General features: G+C 35.4%; 1 protein-coding gene across 1 annotated transcript in view; it reads left to right on the top strand.

The window, feature by feature from the left end:
• Nucleotides 1–311: 311 nt before the first annotated feature.
• Nucleotides 312–20797, top strand: part of LOC128995642 (sushi, von Willebrand factor type A, EGF and pentraxin domain-containing protein 1-like) — a 47379-nt gene continuing 26893 nt past the window's right edge. The window contains exons 1-20 of the mRNA XM_054420659.1: nucleotides 312–530; nucleotides 3577–3735; nucleotides 4606–4725; nucleotides 5580–5835; nucleotides 6098–6170; nucleotides 7268–7362; nucleotides 8330–8488; nucleotides 9305–9484; nucleotides 10010–10204; nucleotides 11330–11527; nucleotides 12540–12641; nucleotides 13499–13645; nucleotides 14423–14547; nucleotides 14888–15002; nucleotides 15661–15816; nucleotides 15940–16034; nucleotides 16399–16582; nucleotides 17280–17438; nucleotides 17732–17893; nucleotides 18972–19101. Of these exons, the coding sequence (XP_054276634.1) occupies nucleotides 312–530; nucleotides 3577–3735; nucleotides 4606–4725; nucleotides 5580–5835; nucleotides 6098–6170; nucleotides 7268–7362; nucleotides 8330–8488; nucleotides 9305–9484; nucleotides 10010–10204; nucleotides 11330–11527; nucleotides 12540–12641; nucleotides 13499–13645; nucleotides 14423–14547; nucleotides 14888–15002; nucleotides 15661–15816; nucleotides 15940–16034; nucleotides 16399–16582; nucleotides 17280–17438; nucleotides 17732–17893; nucleotides 18972–19101 (3029 nt within the window). The remainder of the gene's footprint in view (nucleotides 531–3576; nucleotides 3736–4605; nucleotides 4726–5579; nucleotides 5836–6097; nucleotides 6171–7267; nucleotides 7363–8329; nucleotides 8489–9304; nucleotides 9485–10009; nucleotides 10205–11329; nucleotides 11528–12539; nucleotides 12642–13498; nucleotides 13646–14422; nucleotides 14548–14887; nucleotides 15003–15660; nucleotides 15817–15939; nucleotides 16035–16398; nucleotides 16583–17279; nucleotides 17439–17731; nucleotides 17894–18971; nucleotides 19102–20797) is intronic.

Here is a 20797-nt window from a genome sequence, read left to right on the forward strand (position 1 = left end):
AATTTGGTTTGATTTTACTAGCTTTACAAACCCTCTTCTTTGCAACACAAAATGTTTACATTATGTCCATACTCTACTTCTGTGTCCTCATCACACAAAACATAACGTGAGATCATCCTACAAAACAATCACCAGTTGCCCACTCGAGCACAGTTTTTGCCTGGGCAAGTTGCAGTTTGGCCTATTTATGGAACGTCTGGAACATGTTAACTCAAGTGGTACTCCAGTAAGTGACTCATTTCGACTGTTGTATTGGATACAAACACCACTGATGCTGTTACACAATCAATCAGTTACTGATTGTTGATAACATGCTGCTGATTGTTGTGCTGATAGCTATGGTCACTGTGGTAGCTCAGCAGAAGTCAAATGTGGATTCTAGCAGCGGGTTTTTCAATTCCGGTCAAGCTAAAAGACTGAAAGATACTTCAGGAAGGCTGGAGAACATGGTGTTGAAGTCCAAGGTGGAAGTGCTTGGGCAAGTTCTCAAAAAACAATTTGAGGGTCTTGTCGCTGCTGAGAAGAACAATGTGAGTGTTGATTGTTTCTTTACTTTAATTTACTGTTTGATTACTAATATAACTTAAATATTAATTTCAGGCTTTAAGAGTGAAAATTTAAAAACGTACGTTTTCAGGAAAAGCGCTTTGCAAATTTTTTTCCCCCTTTTTCAAAACTTTTATTATTATTTTTATTTCATTAACGTTTGAAGTTTCATAAAATGTCCATGGTAACGCAATATCTTTGGTATTTTTTTAAAAAAAAGAGCATCTTTAGTAGAAAAACACAAAATCCTGTCACGACCATAACAGACGTTTAAATGAATATTAAAAATAGTTAATATTATTTTTATAACTATGTTTTGCTATAAACTAATTTACTTTTATGACCATTATACAATAAAAATGTCACTGAGCTTTTGGTATATTTGGTCTTTCTAAAAAAAAAATAAAAAAACTCAAAAAGTTGAAAAAGTTGAAAAAAAGCCATTAAAATCTTTTTAAGTTTGTATAACTCCGAAAAAACTTACCTGAGACCCGAAAAATCGTTATGTTTGTATAGAGGTGTGCTTCTTTTGTGTATAAAACATTGAAATATGACGATCTTTTAATTTTTGAAATTTTTATGATAGAAATCATATACGTGATGGTCAGGGACAAGCGGTACGGTCGTGAATTTTCTAAAATAATCTAAATCTTTTTAAACAATCCTTCAATTATACTGTTAGTTATAATAAAAATAAGTGTTTCAATTGAACTAAACTGTTCAAATTACAATTATATTCAAGTTATTGTCACGACCAAACACACTAAAATCCATAAGGCTGGATTGGTCGTGAAAAAACCCGCGATGGTCGTGAAACTTTGGTCTTGAAATTTCGTGTTATTTGGCTCTGTTCTGGCGGTAGCCCTGCACCTCATGTTCGAGGATACAAAGTGAACTTCTAGGTTAATCTAGCAATTGAAATATCTTATAAAGAAAATTAACACCATGTCTACTTCATCGAATGACTACGTACGGTCATGGACACACCAAAATTACAAAAAACACAATCTTTCCTTTATTAATCTTGTAATTCCTCCTTTCAACTCGAAACGACCGGCACTACAATCCTGACGTACACCCCGAACTAGTCTCTAAAACCAACTGACTCCATCGACGCCAGGCTTGCCACTGTCGTGCTCCAAAGTTGAAAATTTTTCCCAAATGGTCGTGACGCCAAATCAAGGGACAGACTTATTTTGTCATGGTAGTCAGTTCGCAATGACAATAAAATTATAATATGCTCATTTTTTGTAAGTTTAATAACCATTGATGACATAAAAATATGGCTTTCTATATTTCGGCATGAATAAATAGTATAAAAACAGCGTGAAAGTTGGAAAATGTACCCTAGGGACACGTCATGGTCGTGAATTTCGAGACTTTAAAAATACGAAAAAAATACCTAGAACCTATTTAAAACCAAATAAATGTGTGTAACATGTTGCCCCCGTCCCCAAAAATATTAAAACACATAATAATAAACTACAAATCCAGTATCTACGAAGTAAAAGGCCAGGGACATGAAAACGTACGTTTTTAAATTTTCACTCCTAAGCAGGCTTAACTTATAAATTGTAGGCATCCCACTTGACTACAGTAACACAGAAGAAAACACAAAGAACAGTGTTTTCTTCTGTGTTACTGTAGTGAAGTGGGATGCCTACAATTTATAAGGTAAGCCTGCTTATCATATCGTCTCCTTAATTCTCAGGCAATAAGCCGTTTCCAATCAAACTTAAACATTAATTATTGGTCTTTAAGGGATATTTTCATATCAATTTCTTAAAGATCATTAAAAAAGAGTTAATACATATCCTTGTTTTTGGTGAGTTTTTTCCTATTCAAGCGATTTCATAATAAACCCTGTACTGTTTAAGGTCAATTCAGTGTTTTAGACGGAAATATGAATTATTAGACCAATAGGGCCACATCTGCTATAAACCATACAATATTTAATGTAAAGAGGCCAAGTGAATAGCTAAATAGGTTTGGAGCACTAATTTTTTACTGTGCACAGTAGTTGTAACATTTCAAATCATTTCTTACGTGTGCAGTTACAGAGTATAAACACTATAAACCTTTAAGTAAACATAATTCTAACCATATTCTGTATCACAGTATACATGTCTACAGGCTGGGCTGAGCAATTTCTTTAGAAATTTTACTGATGTATTGGTTTTAAGTTGCCAAATATGAGGTTTTGCTACAAACGAGATTCTGATTCAAAATGAAAAATTAAGGGTTTGCAAAACACTAGTTGACCTACAATGGTATGAACACATTTTTTCAGCTATCTACAAAATAAATAATAAGTTTTCAAATTCAAAATGAATAAAATGAAAAATCTTGTGGAAGGGAAAGTTCTAGGTACGATATTCTAAAAGAGGTAACTAAAAACCAAGAATGTTATTAGTTTAAGGAATACATAGATGATGCATATTGGACATTGTCAGTTATTAAGTCAAATCTGTCTATAAAACTAATTGTTATGACACAAAGGGGGGACAGTGTACAAAGACAATAAACAATAGACAAATTTTGGATTACTCTAAAAGGACATTTCTCTCATGTGCAGCAAAGTGTCACTTCCCACACTAGTTACACAAATAACTATTTCATTTCACTAGTTAAATGGAAAGTACTTGTACTTGTACATTTACCAGTTAAGGAGTAGTCAAATATTTCAAACAATTATCAATCATTGAGATGCCACATAGGTGCATATTTTAAGCCAAATATGAGTGAAGGATGAGTGTAGAATGGCCTGAGATTATCTGTGTAGCTGTTACTGACTAAGCTCAGCTGTTTGATTATCCAGGGTCTTTATTTGAAGCCCAATGATCAGGAACAGCTGTTTCCAGTTTCAAACCATCAAAAAGCTACAGTACTGACTTTTCTTAGGACCAAACCGGTGACCTTTAAATTGCTAGGCGAGCAATAATCACTCGGCTTCCCTACATTTATATTCAGATAGGTACCAATATACAAAACCTTCCAATCTCCATTCTAAGCGTTTTTATTGTGTTTTAGAAAGTAGAATTAGTGTTTCTTGTGGATGCTTCATCAAGCGTTGGTGCAGAAAATTTCCAGTCCGAACTTCAATTTGTTAAGAAACTATTGGCAGACTTCTCGGTATCCTACAACCACACCAGGGTGGCCATAGTGTCTTTTGCTTCTATTGGGCAAGTGGTTAGTACATTAAAATTGTTTGCCATGCAAGTGAATTTTTTATCTAAGAATCTCAAACTCTTTCAAGGGAAAGCCTGAACAATATTGCGTGAGATCTTGCATTACTGTATAATGTTTATTGATGTATTATTAATGCATCATCATGTGCTGGCTAAACTAAGTGGTTAGAGATTAAGACTTGCTGGCCTAAAGGCCTGGGTTCAAATCCCACTATTGACCAAAAGCAATGTAAATTACTCTATGTGATAACAATGAATACAAACCCTTTAAGAAGTGAAATGCTTAAATGGAGAATAGTCAGACTTGAATTTTGCCCCCAAAATAAGCTTGTGCGGCCGCCACTAGGATCGCTCACGTGGCGGCCATGCCACTCTATCTCTCTCTCTGTTGTCTCACTCTCTCTCACTCAGTCAGCTGACTTGGCCGCGAACTCGCGATAGTATACCTAGCGGCCGCTGCGGGAACTAACCAAAATTCAAATATTCCCAGACTGAATTTTTAACAAAGGCATTGCGTTTCTTAAAGGGTTTGTATTCATTAGAGATAATTCCTGTGCACAGAGAAAACCTGGATACTTCCTGGATAGGAAAACGATTCATGTGAATTGTCATCGTATTGGAGATCTTCCACAGATAGAATATTGGATAGTTCAATTTGTATTACGAATATCAATTCATAATTACTTTTTAATAGCAGTAATTAGCTTCATTAGAAATTTCCTTTTGTTTTGTCATAAATTCAATTGGTAAATTTCATTGGTAATTACCAGCACTCAACCAAAAAAGCAAATATTACTATATTTTCGTACTTAACTAGTAAAAAGCCCTTACTTTTTTCCAAACCACTGTTTTATAACTGTGTGTGAGGCAGGTAAGAGAAGTTGATCTGATGAGTGGACCCTCGGAACAAGAGAAATGCAGTGTTTTTCACCACAAGGTCAAGTATAGTGGAGGAGGCACCTACACGCTGGGAGCCATGCTGGAAGCTCAGGTAATTGATGTGGATTCATTCACAATATTTTGGTCCTCTAATATTAGCAGTAGCACACATTCAACTTATTAGGCCTAACTCATAAATACATCCTTGAGTCCATCTTTATCTTTGAGAATGAATTCCAGTATATCCTTCATTAGGGAAGGAATTGTGTTTCGGAAAATGGAAAGGGAAGTCATCCAAGTAAATTTTACAGTGCAAGCAGTTTTGTCAAATTGGGTAATAGCTATTTACCTTACAAGTGTAGTAAGAGAGTTTTTACATCACGCAGGTGAATGTTGTTCAACGAGCGGAAGCGAGTTGCATAATTCACCTAAGTGATGTAATCACGCTCTTGCGTAACGTGTAACGTACAAGATTTTACCTGACCCGACAATATACAGGGGGTTATGTATAGTATTTTTCATTATCCATTTCACTCATCTTCTAACAGTAACGTTCTTTTACAAACAAAAGCTAGGTTAGTGAGTTTTTGAAACTTTACTTCATTCGTGATGTAAAGAAGTTGTATACATCACGCTTGGGATAGGGAAGTTTTAACATGGCGGGTTAGGTAAAAATATTTATTTTTACGTTTCAACTGAATTCAATTAATCATTCTTTCTTATAGGGGTTTTAAGGTGATGGATGTCTTTAAGTACTCAATTTAATGACCTATGTTACCCCCTTTGCCACTCAAACCTAGGTTTTTGGTCTCGCAACAAGTGAATTGACTTTTATTAAGTGTATTAAAAAAAATCTCAAACACCTTATTAATGGCACAATCTATCTAGTACTGCTATTTTCTTCAGAACTATGAAGACAAAATGTATGAAAAACATATATCAAAAGAAAACATCTTCATGTTTCAGGACATATTATCTCACGCTCGTCCAAACTCTCGTAAAGCCCTGTTTCTTGTTACGGACGGATTTTCCAACGGCGGAGACCCTCGCAATGTTGCGAAGTCTCTAAAATCTGATGGGGTGACAATCTTCACCTTTGGAGTTCACAATGGCAACACTGCTGAACTGTTTGAAATGGCCTCAACTCCTGGCGAGGAACACTCGTACATTCTAGACAGTTTTGAGGAGTTTGTGGCTCTAGCCAGAAGAGCTTTGCACAGAGGTAAAGGATTAGTAACCTACAACATTTCAAAAAAACAACTCTAAAATAACTCGCAAATTTCTCTTGTGAAATTGAAATTAAAATTATATTCACTAAAATCTGAGGTAGAGCTGGTACACTGAAGTAGACATCCCTTTTTTTGAACAATCTGAAGCCAGATTTAGAACTTTTAAAATAAACATATCCTAGATTTGGTTTTTTTTTTAGAAATTTGTATGTTATTGTTTGTTGTTGTTTGTTCATTTGATTTCATTGGTTTCAGACTTGACAGCTGGGTCATATGTTCCAGTGGGAGACAGTGCTTTGTGCCTCAACATCTGTGGTCCCATGGCCAGGTTAACAAAACTCATAGATGTCATTTGTATAGATTATTTTACCTAACCCGCCATGTTAAACTTCCCTATCCCAAGCGTGATGTATACAACTTCTTTACGTCACGAGTGAAGTAAAGTGAAACTCACTCGGTGATTGAGTGTTTAACTTAAAAAATATACCTCTATGGAGCTAACGACGTTTAACGCTAGAAATCAGCTGTGCGCTTGAATTTTATTGTTATGCTTTGAAGAATTTTCCTAACCTAGCTTTTGTTTGTAAATGAACGTTACTGTTAGAAGATGAGTGAAATGGATAATGAAAAATATTGTTTGTAACCTCCTGTATATTGTCGGGTCAGGTAAAATCTTGTACATTACAAGTTACGCAAGAGCTTGTTTACATCACTTAGGAGAATTATGCAACTTTGCTTCCGCTCGTTGCACAACATTCACCTGTGTGATGTAAAAACGCTCTTATTTAAGTGTACATACACATAACATATTAATTTACTAGGTATAGGCCTACAGTAGATAGTTCAAAAACCACTCTCACTTCCTGAATGTTAACTTCTTCCTCATACTTAATCTTTTTTGAAATTATTTTTCAAACATCACAACAGTAATAAAAAATGTTACAGGTTGTATAAAAATATGCCAATGAAAATGAAATATCTGGCTGCAATTTTGAAATTTGCAAAATTGAAATAAGTATATTCTCTCTAACAATTTAGTTTAGTTCAACAGTACTGCAGGCACTATCTATCTTTTTAAGGACAGCAAAATTTAATTGAGATATAAGCTTAAACTTGGTACTCTATGATGAATAAACAAATTGTGATTATGGTTTTTGATATCGTATCAAATGTTTGCTAGTGCAACATCTTGCTACATATTAGGTTTAATTTGATCATATTTTTATCCAAATAATAGATTCTCAAGTTCATTAGATCTTAGATGATAAATGACAAATTAATTCAAAATCTTTCTTGTACAATCAGTGAGATATCATATTTTTGAAAGTAATTTATCTATCAAAATATCATGTTTTTGGTCCTCATATTGGAAGATTTACAATAATTATTGTCTGTGGTAAATACAAAATTAACTTAGTATTACAGGTGTTCCTGTGGACTCCGCACAGGACAATATGAGTGTTTGTGTCCCCCAGGACATTACGGTCTCGGAACAGCTGATCAGGAACATCCTTGTCTCCGTAAGTTTTCAGTAACGTATTTGGTAACAAACATTACTTACTTATACTTGCAATATCCTACATTAAGTGCATCGCTGTTTACACACAAATACTTTTTCCTGTGTACTTTAAATTGATAGATTATCTAACTTTCATGTATACATGCAATGTTATTCATCGAGATATGTGTATATTTTGGTCTGACTCAAACAGAACACTGGGATATTACACTACCTTTAGATCTCACATATTAAGTTAAACTAAAAAAAAAAGCTTCTTCGTCCACTTACCAGTAATTGAATGTATGTTGCACAAGACTATTTTTATGTGCCAACCGGGTAAACTTTTTCAGTTTACCTAACCTTTGAGTGATTTCAACAATAAGCACATAAAACCTGCATAGCCTTAAAAATTCATTTTATGTAGTAAAATAGTAGCGAAGTGGTAAGCTGAACTATAGGTTAAACTTACACATTTAAAGTTAACTGTGAAATATTAATTGGTCTTCGGGAGATGATTTCGTGTACAGTTCTACATTTGAATTGTACTATATGTACATAAAACATTGTTGAATTGTGATTGGAATGATGGAATGCCAAAGATGGAATGCTACAGTCCAGCAAATATTTTTGCCAGTTTGCTGTCATTTCCATTGACCTAATATCTTAGTGGTAAGTTGTTAAACAATAATTATGTAGATTTTGTTCATTCTGTACAGGGCCAAAAACCAACAACACACACCCCTGGCACACACCTGGTTAAGTGTTTATTGAGTTGGTGGTATGTTCATACTAGTCGGGAAATTGCTTGTTCAAACCTTAATAAAGTAATTAGATTTTTAGATGGTTTGAAACTGGACTTCTCTGTTCTAGATCATTGGACTAATATTCCTGACTAAATAAATAGTTTAATATTTTTCAGTTACACAAAGCTATCTCACCCATCCTACACTGGTGGTTGTGTTCTGATAGTGATATCTCTGTCATAGCTTGTCCTAACGGCACGTATCACAATGGCAGAGTGCCGGGAGATGTCACCTTGTGCCGACCTTGTCCTGATATCAACCACCAGACACTCGGACCAGCTGCAGACGAGGGTCATTGTGTCTGCAAGCCTGGCTTTGTGGCCAACGGATCGTCTTGTGAAAGTTAGTCTCTGACATTCAATCGTGTGCTGATTTTTATATTTTCTAATTCTCAAAGATGTAAGTTTATTTTTTGAGTAGGTATCTCAGTTGTTAGTGCAAAAACAGATTAGCAAAGTTGTGAATTTCCATTCCTGCATATTGTTTGTTTTGCTCGATGTTTGATTTATTTATTTGTGTTGAGAAATAGGTAAAAATATTTGAGGCTGCCAACCTCTGTTTGTAAAAAAAATATTTTTATAATATTTTAAAATGTAGATAAGGATGTAACATTTTACACTATTGTGGATACCATTTTTATTGATTACCTCTATCACTTTACCTCTATTGAATATTGATTATTTAATACCATCTCAATCATGTATTTCTTGAGTCCTTAGGAGTTGATTAGGACTTTTCACTTGCACATTTAAGAAAGTTTGACTCCATTTTCAATTAACATTACTGAGTGGTGATTGTGAACCTTGCATTCATTCAATGTTAAATAATTCTAGTATGGGTGGGAGTTAAAGAAAGCTAGCTGAACTTTGTAATTTTTTTAGAGCTGGGGTCTCTTTTGACCTTACATTTGTCTGACTAAAAAGGGTTCTGAAGTTTGTTTGGAACTTACCAAGCAAAGAAAGGTGTGAGCCATTAAGGTACAAGACTGAACATTATTGAATTACAAGTAGTGGCACCAGAACGCAAATCCTCAACATCGCTTCCTTGGATTCAAAGCCTGTCAGGCTATCGATTGAACCACTGACTCACACAATTAAGGATCCTAATTTAAATTCTTACACTTTAATATGCAAATCAATAGTATTTTTGATATTACAGTTGTAAAGTGTCCGGCCCTGAAAGTCCCCAAGAATGGCCTGTTTGTCCGAGGAGCTTGCAACAATGTTGTCAACGCAGGATGTGGATTACGCTGCAAAGTCGGTTATTCTCTCATTGGCTCCAGTGTTAGGCTATGTCAGCAGGATGGCAGATGGTCCGGCAAGCCACCAAAATGTGTTGGTAAGTCTAGCCTTTACAACCACTTTTTCCCCTTAAAATCTTCATATCTCAATTTTCATATCCTGGTCTTTTTACTTTCTAATGTCGACTTGTTGGTAGAAAACATTATTAATTGGTAGCAATTTATTATAAATGGCATCTAGAATATGGGTCCAGAAATGGTTTACCCTCAGGATCAAACCAGCAACCTTCAGATTTGAGAAAAATGTCTTTCACAGGAAGCTTTTAAAGGTACGTTTCCAAATTGGCAAGCCATAAACTTAATGTTGCATGTTGATAGTTTTCCAAACCAAAAATCCATTAATGCTGATTATAAAATATTAATTTTATTTTTTTAACAAGTGCTGCAGCCCCTTGAAAATCATGGTACTAATATACTCTCTAGGTATATTAGGAAAGGAAAGGATGTCTGGCTGAATGGGCTGTTGCAAATAAAGACTTTTAAACTAAAACAAAAATAATTCAACTTTAAGGACTTACGATCCTTTGTTCAATAAGTGAACTTGCCTTTAACCATGTTCCCAGTGAAGAGATGCCCCCGTCTCAGACCCCCACCCAATGGCATGCTCACATGCAGCCCCAAGGTGTCGAGAGAAGAAGACTTCCCAGTGGACGCAGAGTGTAGATTCTCCTGTCACCCTGGCAGCCATCTTGTGGGATCTCCTGTCAGGTCTTGCCTTCCCCTGGCTCGCTGGGACGGTCTCCCAACATCTTGCAAACGTAAGTTTACCTTTATTGCTCTAGCTTTTAGATACCAAAGAATAACTCACCTAGAGTTCTCAGATATATTACAGGCTGTCCAGCCAACCTGAAAACAGGAAACACCAGGAATTTTACGTGAATTTTGATGACCAGGAAATAATCTTTAAACTGTGTGCATGAATTTTTGTAAAGAACCAGGAAAACTAGATGTTTGAATAATGGCCGGAAATTCTGCCCGAAATAGCAGATTTGAGCGAATTTCCTTATAGGGAAATAGTATATAGTAGGGAAATAGTAGTATAGTAGCTACAGTATTACCGTAGGTCTCACGGTAAGACCTGGGCCCGGGACCTTTTTACTTTTGAATTTTGATGTCCTTAGAGGCCAAAAACACTATTCGTTCGTATTTTTATATATGTGTATGTATATTATGTGTGTGTGCGTGAACGCAATAACTTGAGTATTTTTTGTCCGTTTTTGATGAAATTTGGCTTGAAGGTGTAGGGTGGGGTAAAATTGAATGAGTTCGTGAACCAGCATGATCGGACTATGGGAACAGGTTTTTACAGGGGGTTTTATGAAGTAAAAATTGGTTTTTGTAATTTTTGATCTCAAAACAAAAGAAAAAACCCAATTTCTATTAGTACCATTTTTTAGAGCTTAAAAAACAAACAATTAAGTATATTGAAGGGGTTTTTATATGGTTATTAGTCATAGAAAAAGTCCAAAAATCGTAAATTTAAATTTGCCATGCTATTCTTATGGAGAATAAGTCAACTGTTATAGTTTGCTTTTTTACGGATATTTTTTGATCAAACTTGGTAAACTTGCTTATTTTATACTAAGGTATCGATATTCTACTAGAAAACCACTTTATTTCCCTGTAGCAGCAAACCTAGGTACTTGTTAAACATATTGTTATTTAAATAGATTTAATTGAAAATCCAATCGGGCAAATGGAAATTTGCTTAGTCTGTAGGTTTGCTGAAGCGAGGGTATTTTTAGTATTATTTAGTTGAAAATCACGACTGCGGGAAATTATCCCGAATAATGGACGTTGATCATTTTAATCATTTCGTTATAAGTTATTTAATATTTTAGTGAATTTTCCTTACTCCTTGAAAGAAAACTTTACTTTTTCAGCCATCAAATGCTTGGCACTTCACAAAGTTCCCAATGGTGTTTGGTATCCAGAAGAATGTTCAACCAACAGGAAACTTCCTTTTGGCCAAAAATGTAAAATCTTGTGCAACAAGGGGTTTGACAGAGAGGGACCAGATGTCCGGGAATGTGGACTGAAGGGATCTTGGACCAATAAGAAAGAAGTCTCCAAGTGTGTAGGTGAGTACTGGCATTGCTTAGTTTAAACATACCCTATTATAGGTTATTAAATTGTAGAAAAAGGAGGATAGCAGCTAGCTTACCTTGAAAGTGTGGGTAGGCCATAGAACAAGTAGAAAAACACTGTGCACACAATATTTTGTCCCCTAAGGGACTATTAATATAGGAACCTATTATAGATTAGGAAGATACTGTAGCAGGCTTACCTGAATGGGAAAGAGTACAATCTGAGACAAAAACAACACTTAACATACATATACAAAAAATTATAATACTTCACTTTCATATAAAAAAAGAGGGAATAGTACTCTGGTCAAAAATATTATGGAGGTTATTACAGAGTGAGTAGTCTGAAGGTTATGGTAGAAAACATTTCATTTGACATCCTAACATTTTTTGAGCATCTATCTAACATTTAATATAGTGAAGAAGTTCTCCCTTTCTTTTACTTTAATAGTGACGTATGTTTAGCTGATGTTAAACCAAAATATATATATGCGGTTTGCATCTATATTGTATCCGTATTGTTCAGAAACAACAATTTGTCTGCATTTAGAAAATTGGAACAACAGTGTATCTGCGTCCAGACACTAAGTGACCTTAGGTGCTTCTTACAATTTTATAATCTTCCCTCATCCTTCGTAATACTCACCAAGATTTCAGAAAATAAAATATATGTCACCAAATGTCGCCACTAGGTGGCCTATCTAATATACAGTATATTGTAGAAATAAGGATTTAGATTATTCAGTTTACTGTACGTACAATGTGCCACACAATGGCTATTTGTCTATAATTTCGACTTTGGGACTTGGTACATTCTGTTTTGAGTTTTTGTCCATGCTAATTAAACCTTTTGTTTCATGTACGTAAGAGTATTATAGGAATAGTCTTTTAAAGTCCCCTTTTTTTATACTTTTAATGTTTAGTTTATCCTATTTTACCTGTGTCACCACTTGAACCAATGTTCTAATTTACCTGTTTACCATGTTTCACATGATGATATTTACAGACACATCACCTCCGATTCTCACTTGTCCAGACAACATCACAGTTCAGACAGACCCAGGAATGAGTTATGCTTCTGTCACATGGTCTCAACCTGAACCTCAAGGTAACCTTACACTTACATTATAGTTATCTAATGAAATCAGGTTGTTAAATTAAATAGACGGGCTTAAAATTACGGATCTCTAATGTGTGTGGGCAAATTTCAATGAGAATTAAAACCTATAGCGAGGGTTGTTTGACTAGTGCATTTATGGAAGGAAGTTGTAAGGTTGGGTATTTTTTCCAAGACTACCTGGTATAAGACAATTAACCAATTTTCGGCAAAAGCCAACAAAGGTATATGTTCTATTCCAAGATACCTCATAAAGTCTTTTGTTTAAAAATGCAATCAACATGAACTCTTTAAGCTGAATTATGTTTTACCCTCAGTGGTGTTTTGATCCTTTTGAGTTAAAATTTTAATGAACCTCTTTATGTGTATGAAAAATTAATAATTTAAAGAGTGATTTTGTGATGAAAAGTTTTAAGGTTTTTCAATGTTGGATATGTATTAGACAACATAAAGCTTTTTCGCTTACCTATTTGTTGTCTTACCCTAACATTGTAGGATGCTAGGCTCTAGCCCCTAACCGTTTTACACATTACTTCAGGCTAGTCCTAGAGTTCGCAGCATTATCACTTCGATAAAGTCCGTTGGTGATACGTAAAATTTGAACCCAGGACATCGGGGATCAAAGTCCCGAACTCTACCACTTGACCAGCTTCTTCCCTTGTCTTCAGCCAACATATATTTTCTAATGAATCTCAAAAAGTCTGTCCATTAAAGTAAAAATGTCTTAAGATCAAAACTGATACACTGTGCTTATTTCTATAAAAATATAAAAAATCAATTATAGTTAGAAAAAGCAACTATTACTATCAGACCATTTTTCATGGAGTCCTCTAATTATATTTTTCCAGATAACTCCAACACCTCTGTTTTGTTGTGGTCTGACCCACCAAGTGACTTTCCAATGAAACTTCCCATCGGCAACACAATCATCAGCTACGTTGCAACAGACTCCAGCTACAATCAGGCAGTCTGTGAATTCTCTGTCACAGTAAAAGGTACGTTAGAGACTGGTTATAATGCCTAGGTCAGGTGTTTTGGGAGTTGAGTACAATACATAAAAAGAACTATGCAACGTGAAGAACAGTACTTCTACATATTTATATTAGTTATTTTTCCAAACTTATTCAATATATTTAGGAGACCGTCAACTATCCAAAAGAATTGTGGCAGAGGAGGTTTGGATGGTAAATTTGTTTTACGAGAAGTGGACGCTCCTGCCGGCCACTCTTGTAATGTTGGCATGGCTGTAAATTTGAATTTGTAGTTTTTGGCAACGATTTTGGTTAACTGACGTTCGGATAATCGGGGCTCTACTGTATTACAATATTTATTGAACCTTTATCTGAAAAATTATATTCAAAACACTGAAGAAATATATAAATAATAATAGGCATACAGCAATAGAGTATTGTGCTGGGTTTGACTTAATTGTTTATGTCTCTATGAACAAATTGGTGTATGCCATACACCGGTCTTAACTTAAACTGTACCGTTCTTCATTGTGCTGTACACATATTGGTTGAATTACATTTCAATGTTTTTCTTAATATTAATCCTTGTAATCTATCAGCGTATTTACTAGAGAAAAGAATTTATTTTAAAAATAAATACGTCTGCCTTAAAAAATAAGGTTGCCAATGACACAGAAAAAAATTTACACTTAAAATATTGAAGGGTTATAACAGCTATAAGACTGATTAATTTTGATGTTACTGACTAATTAATTAAGTTACTGATTTGAATTGAGTTACCTGAATCCTTTAATTTTACAGATACAGAACCTCCGACTATAGAAGATTGTGAGTCACCACCGCCTTTTTACCTGTATGTTAATTTAACTGCCAATTTATCTTCTGTGTGGCCCCAGTTTAGTGACAATTCAATGACAAAGTTGTACGTGAGTATTAATTACATTATAGTATTGATACCATTCTCATAGATCCTTAGTCAATATTTTTCAACTGTCAATAAAAAAATAGAAATATATCTTACCTCTGCCCCCCCCCCCCTGAAACCGAGTCCTAAAAACAAATACTTATTAAGTGAACTTGTTAACACTATTCGTGCTGTCAACATGTTTGAACATAAAAGTTGCATTTATTTCAATGTTAAGCAATTGCGGGAATTCCCGTCATCAGCACCCAACGTGTTAACTGGTACATTTTTGCTCTGTAAAAAATAAAAAAAATAATCCTCAACATTCTGTCAGAATATTCTTTCTTTTCAACCTGTTACAGATAAATTCGTCTCACATTCTGGAGGAGTTGACCACTGGTACTACTGAAGTTATGTTCACTGCTGTTGACAGCTCAGGCAATTCTAATTTCTGCACTATGAACTTTACAATAGTAGGTAATGAAAGTTCTAAATTACTACACACATTTACAAACTTTACAGTTTGTTTAGTTCTTATGAACAATGTAGTTGTCTTAGTATGGCTGTGTTCAACATCTGGATATAGAGTTTACAATTTTTTTTTTTTTTTAAATAAGCAACTACATGCACCCTACTTAAAGATCATACCTCTGGGAAGCAAAGTCTGGCATAGAAGCTTAAGGCACTATTCGAGGCTGAAAAGTTTTAGTCTAGGATTTTCTTAGTCGATGATTTTTATTTGATCGCTTTACCAAGTAGATTGCTCAGTTTCATGATATGAGCAAATTAAGAATCCAATATTCTACAGCATCTGTTATTGAGCTTACGCAGAGGATATTAATCTGGGTTTTCAACACAGTACATTGTACTGAAGGTTTTTTACAACTTTTATCCCCAGAAGCCAACTGAAGAAGCCATGCACACTTCATAGCTTACAAGTTCATCTTGTTACCTTTTGTAACACTTACCACCTTTTATGGCTCTAAAACCAAGTTGGATGATGAAAAGGTTGTTTTTATAACATAAATTAGTTTGCCAAATGTTAACTATTAATTTAATTTCTTCTAAGTGGTATAAGAGTTACAACATTTCCGTTTCCCCTTTTTCATTGAATACATGTGTTCTTTACTCCTAGATGAAGGGTGTAAAAATCTACCTCCCCATGTAGTATCCAACTGCTCAGATGAGTTCTGTGTCCTGTCTTGTGAGGAAGGGTACATGTTCACCACGGCTAACTCAACGATTGAAGTTCCTTATCCTTGTGATGAATCTACACTCCCTCAATGCTCAGGTGATGAAACTCAAGTTATTTGAAATTAAACTTTTTAGTTCAAATTTCATCTCAAAACAAAACTTTAAAATAGTACTTTATAAGTTATCATAAGATTCATAAGAGTTGCATCTTTGTCTGTAGAAACTGAAGTACCTAATCAAATCGTGCAGGAGGGAAGTTTTACTTTCGATCCAGTATCAACCGATCTTTGCAATGACTCTAGCTTTTTGAATCAGGTAAGTTGTTATTTAAATTGTTGATGCTTGAATTATTTATTATTCTTGACTTAACCTATACATTTCTGTATGAATCTATTACACTTAGATATGAATTGAAAAAAACATTGCCTTTTGCTCTCCCCAAAAAAGTCTAATAACTATATTCATCAAAGTGAAAGCTTGCACTTGACAGTTCATGGCAAAACTGATTTTTTCCCACATTTTATTACCATCAATTTCTTGCCACACAGTACATTAGTTCATTACAGAACCAACCAAAAACATTAGAAAAATACTTTGTTTGCTACTCTAACTCTATCAATATATTCATACAATTTTTTTGGTTAAACATTAGATGTGTTTCATAATAATGTGTTGCAAGGTGAAGTCATCCTTCAGACAGAGCTTGGAGGATGTCTGCAACGACGTCAGTAACTGCAGTGTCGGAGTAGAGACGGAATGTGAGGGTGTGATAGAGTCAGTGGAGGAAGAGTCCAACTTGGTGATCGGTAGAAGGAGACGATCCATTCCAGCCAGACACATCAACGTCAACTTTAAACTGTCTGGTGAGAACTTTGTCATTGAGATACTTACAATCTTTATAAATTATCTTTAAATTATCTCATGGATTATTTCATTGGAGAAGTTTTTAACGGGAAGGTTCTCTTTTGAAAGACCTATACTTTTGATATACGAGGGTTGTTTTTTAACAAGGCTCCTCGCTGCTTACTGGTATAATTTGTGAAAAGAACCACACTATTTGCAGCTCTGTAGCTTACAAGTACACTTTGCTGTGTCTGTAGAAAAATTTTAAAATTATTTAATCTCCCACCGCATGCTAGATAAGGTCAGTAATAGGTTTTTTAACATCGAGAAACCTTTCACCTGCAGACATTCATCACGAGATGACTGAAGGGGCCTTATTAGGGCCACAAACCTAATACAATGAGTGAGAGTAAAGTGCAGAAATGGGTTAGTGAGTTTAAAAATGGCTAAACAATTTCCATTTCGGAAGGAATTGTGTTTTTGGAGGGTACCCAGACTTCTCATAGAATATCACAAAGAAAAACGTTGATGGATGTTGCCATGGGATGGTGGTCAAGAAACGTATCACTGGCCTAGTGGCCTTATCTCGCATGTGTCGGAAGATTCAATAATGTTTGCTGCCAGTGTCAGGTTTTATAGATTTTTTTGCATCAGCCGCTTATTCAGGTTGTATATTTAATGCTAATGGAAATAGTCATTGCTGGCTGTAATTTTCAGGTAAGTTCTCTGAGGAAAATACCCCAGAGAAGTTATCCTCGTTGGCGAAGAACAACACAATACTGCAAGGTATTTCTAAAAAGAAGGCTGGAAAACTTAATTTAAAACCAGCTCATGGAGTTTGTCTTCCTGGTTCTATCTACAAGAAGAGCCGATGTGGTAAGTCTCAACTTTTCAACAGTTAGGTATAAATCTTGCGTTTTATCACTTGTACTCATAAAAAAATATAAAAAAAACACACCAACGCAGATAAATAAACACTTTTTATGCATGTCGAGGATTCACGTCTCGATCCCGCCACTAAAAAAGTCATTCTTGTACTATATTTATATATTGATTTGCTTGATACTCATACACAGACTTTTTAGAAGCACATGTGAATAGAAAAATTCAGAGTTAAAAGGATAAAGCCAACCAAAAAAGTTAGAATTTTAATTTATTTTTGGTTTCAGTCAAGTGTCCACCTGGTACGTACTGGAAGGAAGGTAAGCGCAACTGTGTGGCCTGTGGGTTTGGAACCTATCAACCATTACCTGCTCAACTGGACTGCCTTCTCTGCCCCAATAACACCTCTACTAGAAAACTACATGCAAAGAATGTCCTGTCTTGCAGAGGTAAGCTATAATAAAATTATCTTTCTATCAATTGTCTGTATTTTTCTTCAGGTACTAGTCTGGAATTGTTTTTCACATTACTTCAGGTTAGGTTTAGAGGAGGGTCACAGCATTATCACTTAATTAAAATCCATTATTGATTGGTGGGGTTTGAACCCTGGACCTCGTAGACCGAAATCTTACACTCTACCACAAGACCAGCTCGCTCTAATTTTAATCAACGTTAAAAATTGCTTTCAGTGACCCAAACCGTCTCACCATCTAACATTTACTTAGTTTTTGTACTGTATATAACACAGATAGGTAAAACAGGTTAACATGTTGAGTGCGGTTGCACAATGGCCGGCGATGGCCGGTGGCTAATGCGCTGCGAGGTTAAGTGCGCGAAAACATTTAAATTTAGTTTCATCCAAATGAGAGCACATTGTAGCATGTACTGCGTTCTAATCGTTGTGGACATAGTTGAACAAGAACCCAACAGATAACATCAATAAACATAACTGCTATCTGGCGCTCAGTATTGCCAAATGGAGGGGAAAAGCAGGAACGAAAAATCCCAGATATAGCACCAAAAATACCACAAAATAAGAGTTAACCACAGTTTTGAGGTTAGAATGAGTCTTCGAGTGCACACCCTGGTTCTGACCCTATGAGGGGGTTAGCTGCCCCTGCCCTCACAAGCTTATCTGCTTCCTCATTTCCCTGAACACCTTGATTCCAGGGAGTGATAACTTGTTGTTCTTTCCCAACAGGTTCAGACTTTGCTGGCAATTCCCTACCATCTTAGAGCTGATAAGTGACGAGCTCAGTCTTCCAATGGCTGCCTGGCTATCTGAAAGGATAACAATTTCCCTTTTTTGTATCCTCTACTTAGGTTGAATTTGTTACACCTTTCAATAGCCTCAACTTTAGCCTGAAAAACTATTTAGAAAACTAAAGCTATTTAGATTTATTCATAATTAATTGTATTATTTTGTATATTTACCGCTAAATTTCTTCTTGAAAATAGGAAGTTTCTTTTGAAACACCCCATGTAAATACAATTTGTTATTGTTTACACTTGACACTAACATTGCAGGAGTCTGCCCGGCAGGCACCTATGGCTCTGGGAGGGGTCATCATGCTCCGGGACGAAAGGGAGTCAAACCTTGCCTCTCATGTCCTCTCGGCACCTTCCAGCCAAACCCTGGCGAGCTGGCTTGTCTCAGGTAGATCAAAATATAAACATGACTTAGATTTTCGATTTTATAAACGATAAACATCAATAATTTGTAGGGTGTATTATACATTTTATCACGATGATTAGAGTACCTAAAACATAACAAGATTAGTAGACAAACCCAGCCGGTGCTGAAAAACTCTAAAGTAAACATTCAATATTATGATGAATTGTTTAAAACAAGAATAAAAAAATCCCTCCAAAAAAACAAAAACAATTCTTTTTCCTGTCACCATCGCTTTTCCTATTTGCCAAACGTGTATTGCCGGTTTCGCTTGTGCAGACTTGGCCATTGTATTTGCCTACCCTCTATTTGTACTAATTTATATTTCCTTTCTGGGTTTGTGTACTAATCTAGTTATGTTAAGGTACTTTCTCGAACATGAAATCAGAATCAGACTCCAGATCCCGCAAAACGTTGTGAAATTTTTCTTTACTAATTAATTGTGATGGATGTTTGCAAATTATAGCGAATCTGTCACCAACAGAGTGTGATGATGTAAATTACTGATCTCTGGTGAATAAGCAAACTGTTCAACCGAGCCGAACTGGAAAAAAAAAAAACAAATTGTAAACTATGGCATTATGTCAAAGTAACATAAACTAAGGGAGAGTTGTATCACATTCTGTGAGTGGTTTATTTAACTCAGTGTTTTTAAAATATAAAATTCAATTTGCTACATATGTTCCTTATACATTGGATATCTACTTCAATAATACAACTGACCAGTAATATTAAACACCTGACCAGTAAAACACTTAAAATAAATTTTACGTCACACTACATTATTTTGACAAACTTCTCACGCAAGGATTTAGTCCAGAAAACACTATTAGCTGTTTGCCGCCAGCTTATTCAAATGGGGTTTCATTGCCTACTACTGTACTGTAATGAGTTTTAGCGGACACCAATCAGCTGATTATACTGTATTTATAGGTGGCAATCAGCGAAACGGCACACGGAAGATTTCTCAGGTGCCGTTTGACGTCACTAACTGCTGACGTCACTTTGAGGGAACACCAATACCGCAACGATACGGTTCAGAGCCGTCGGCCTCGGTGGTGCAGTGGATAGCGTTGCGGGCTAGTAATCCGAATGTTCCGAGTTCGAATCCCGCCGGCGGCACTTACTTTTTATCAACAATTTTTTCATATCAGCAAGTTTGGTTGGTTTGGTTAGGTTATGACAGTTTAATTTTATAATTAAAAAGTTATAAAATTGAATTTTAGGCAATTATAATTTTATTTTATGAACAAAACTATTTTTAGATTAGTAAACCTTTATTCGATTTTTCCATTATCAGCACGTTTGGTTAGTTTGGTTAGGTTATGACAGTTAAATTTAATAATAGAAAATTATAAAATTGTCTGTTTCTTCAGACGCAGCAGTTAGTGACGTCAGCAGTTAGTGACGTCAAACGGGACCTGAGAAATCTTCCGTGTGCCCCACCGGGCAATCAGTGGTTATAAACAAAAACATAACCTCTCTTAGAGGTTATGACTAGTGTTTTTAAGTCCTTTAGTTGGTGGAAATATATAAGGATTTGTACAGATTTAGTAGTATGGCGTAAACTATCGTACGTAACTCGTTCAAAATGTGTGTACCGGACTCGTATGGTAATCCGTCACACTCATCCGGTAAACACTTATTTTTAGGACTAGTAACTTAATATACTATTTCAGTG

The sequence above is a fragment of the Macrosteles quadrilineatus genome, unplaced genomic scaffold (assembly GCF_028750875.1).
Source record: "Macrosteles quadrilineatus isolate MER2022 unplaced genomic scaffold, UCM_ALF_1.0 Scaffold_5__1_contigs__length_97177068, whole genome shotgun sequence".
Taxonomy (NCBI): domain Eukaryota; kingdom Metazoa; phylum Arthropoda; class Insecta; order Hemiptera; family Cicadellidae; genus Macrosteles; species Macrosteles quadrilineatus.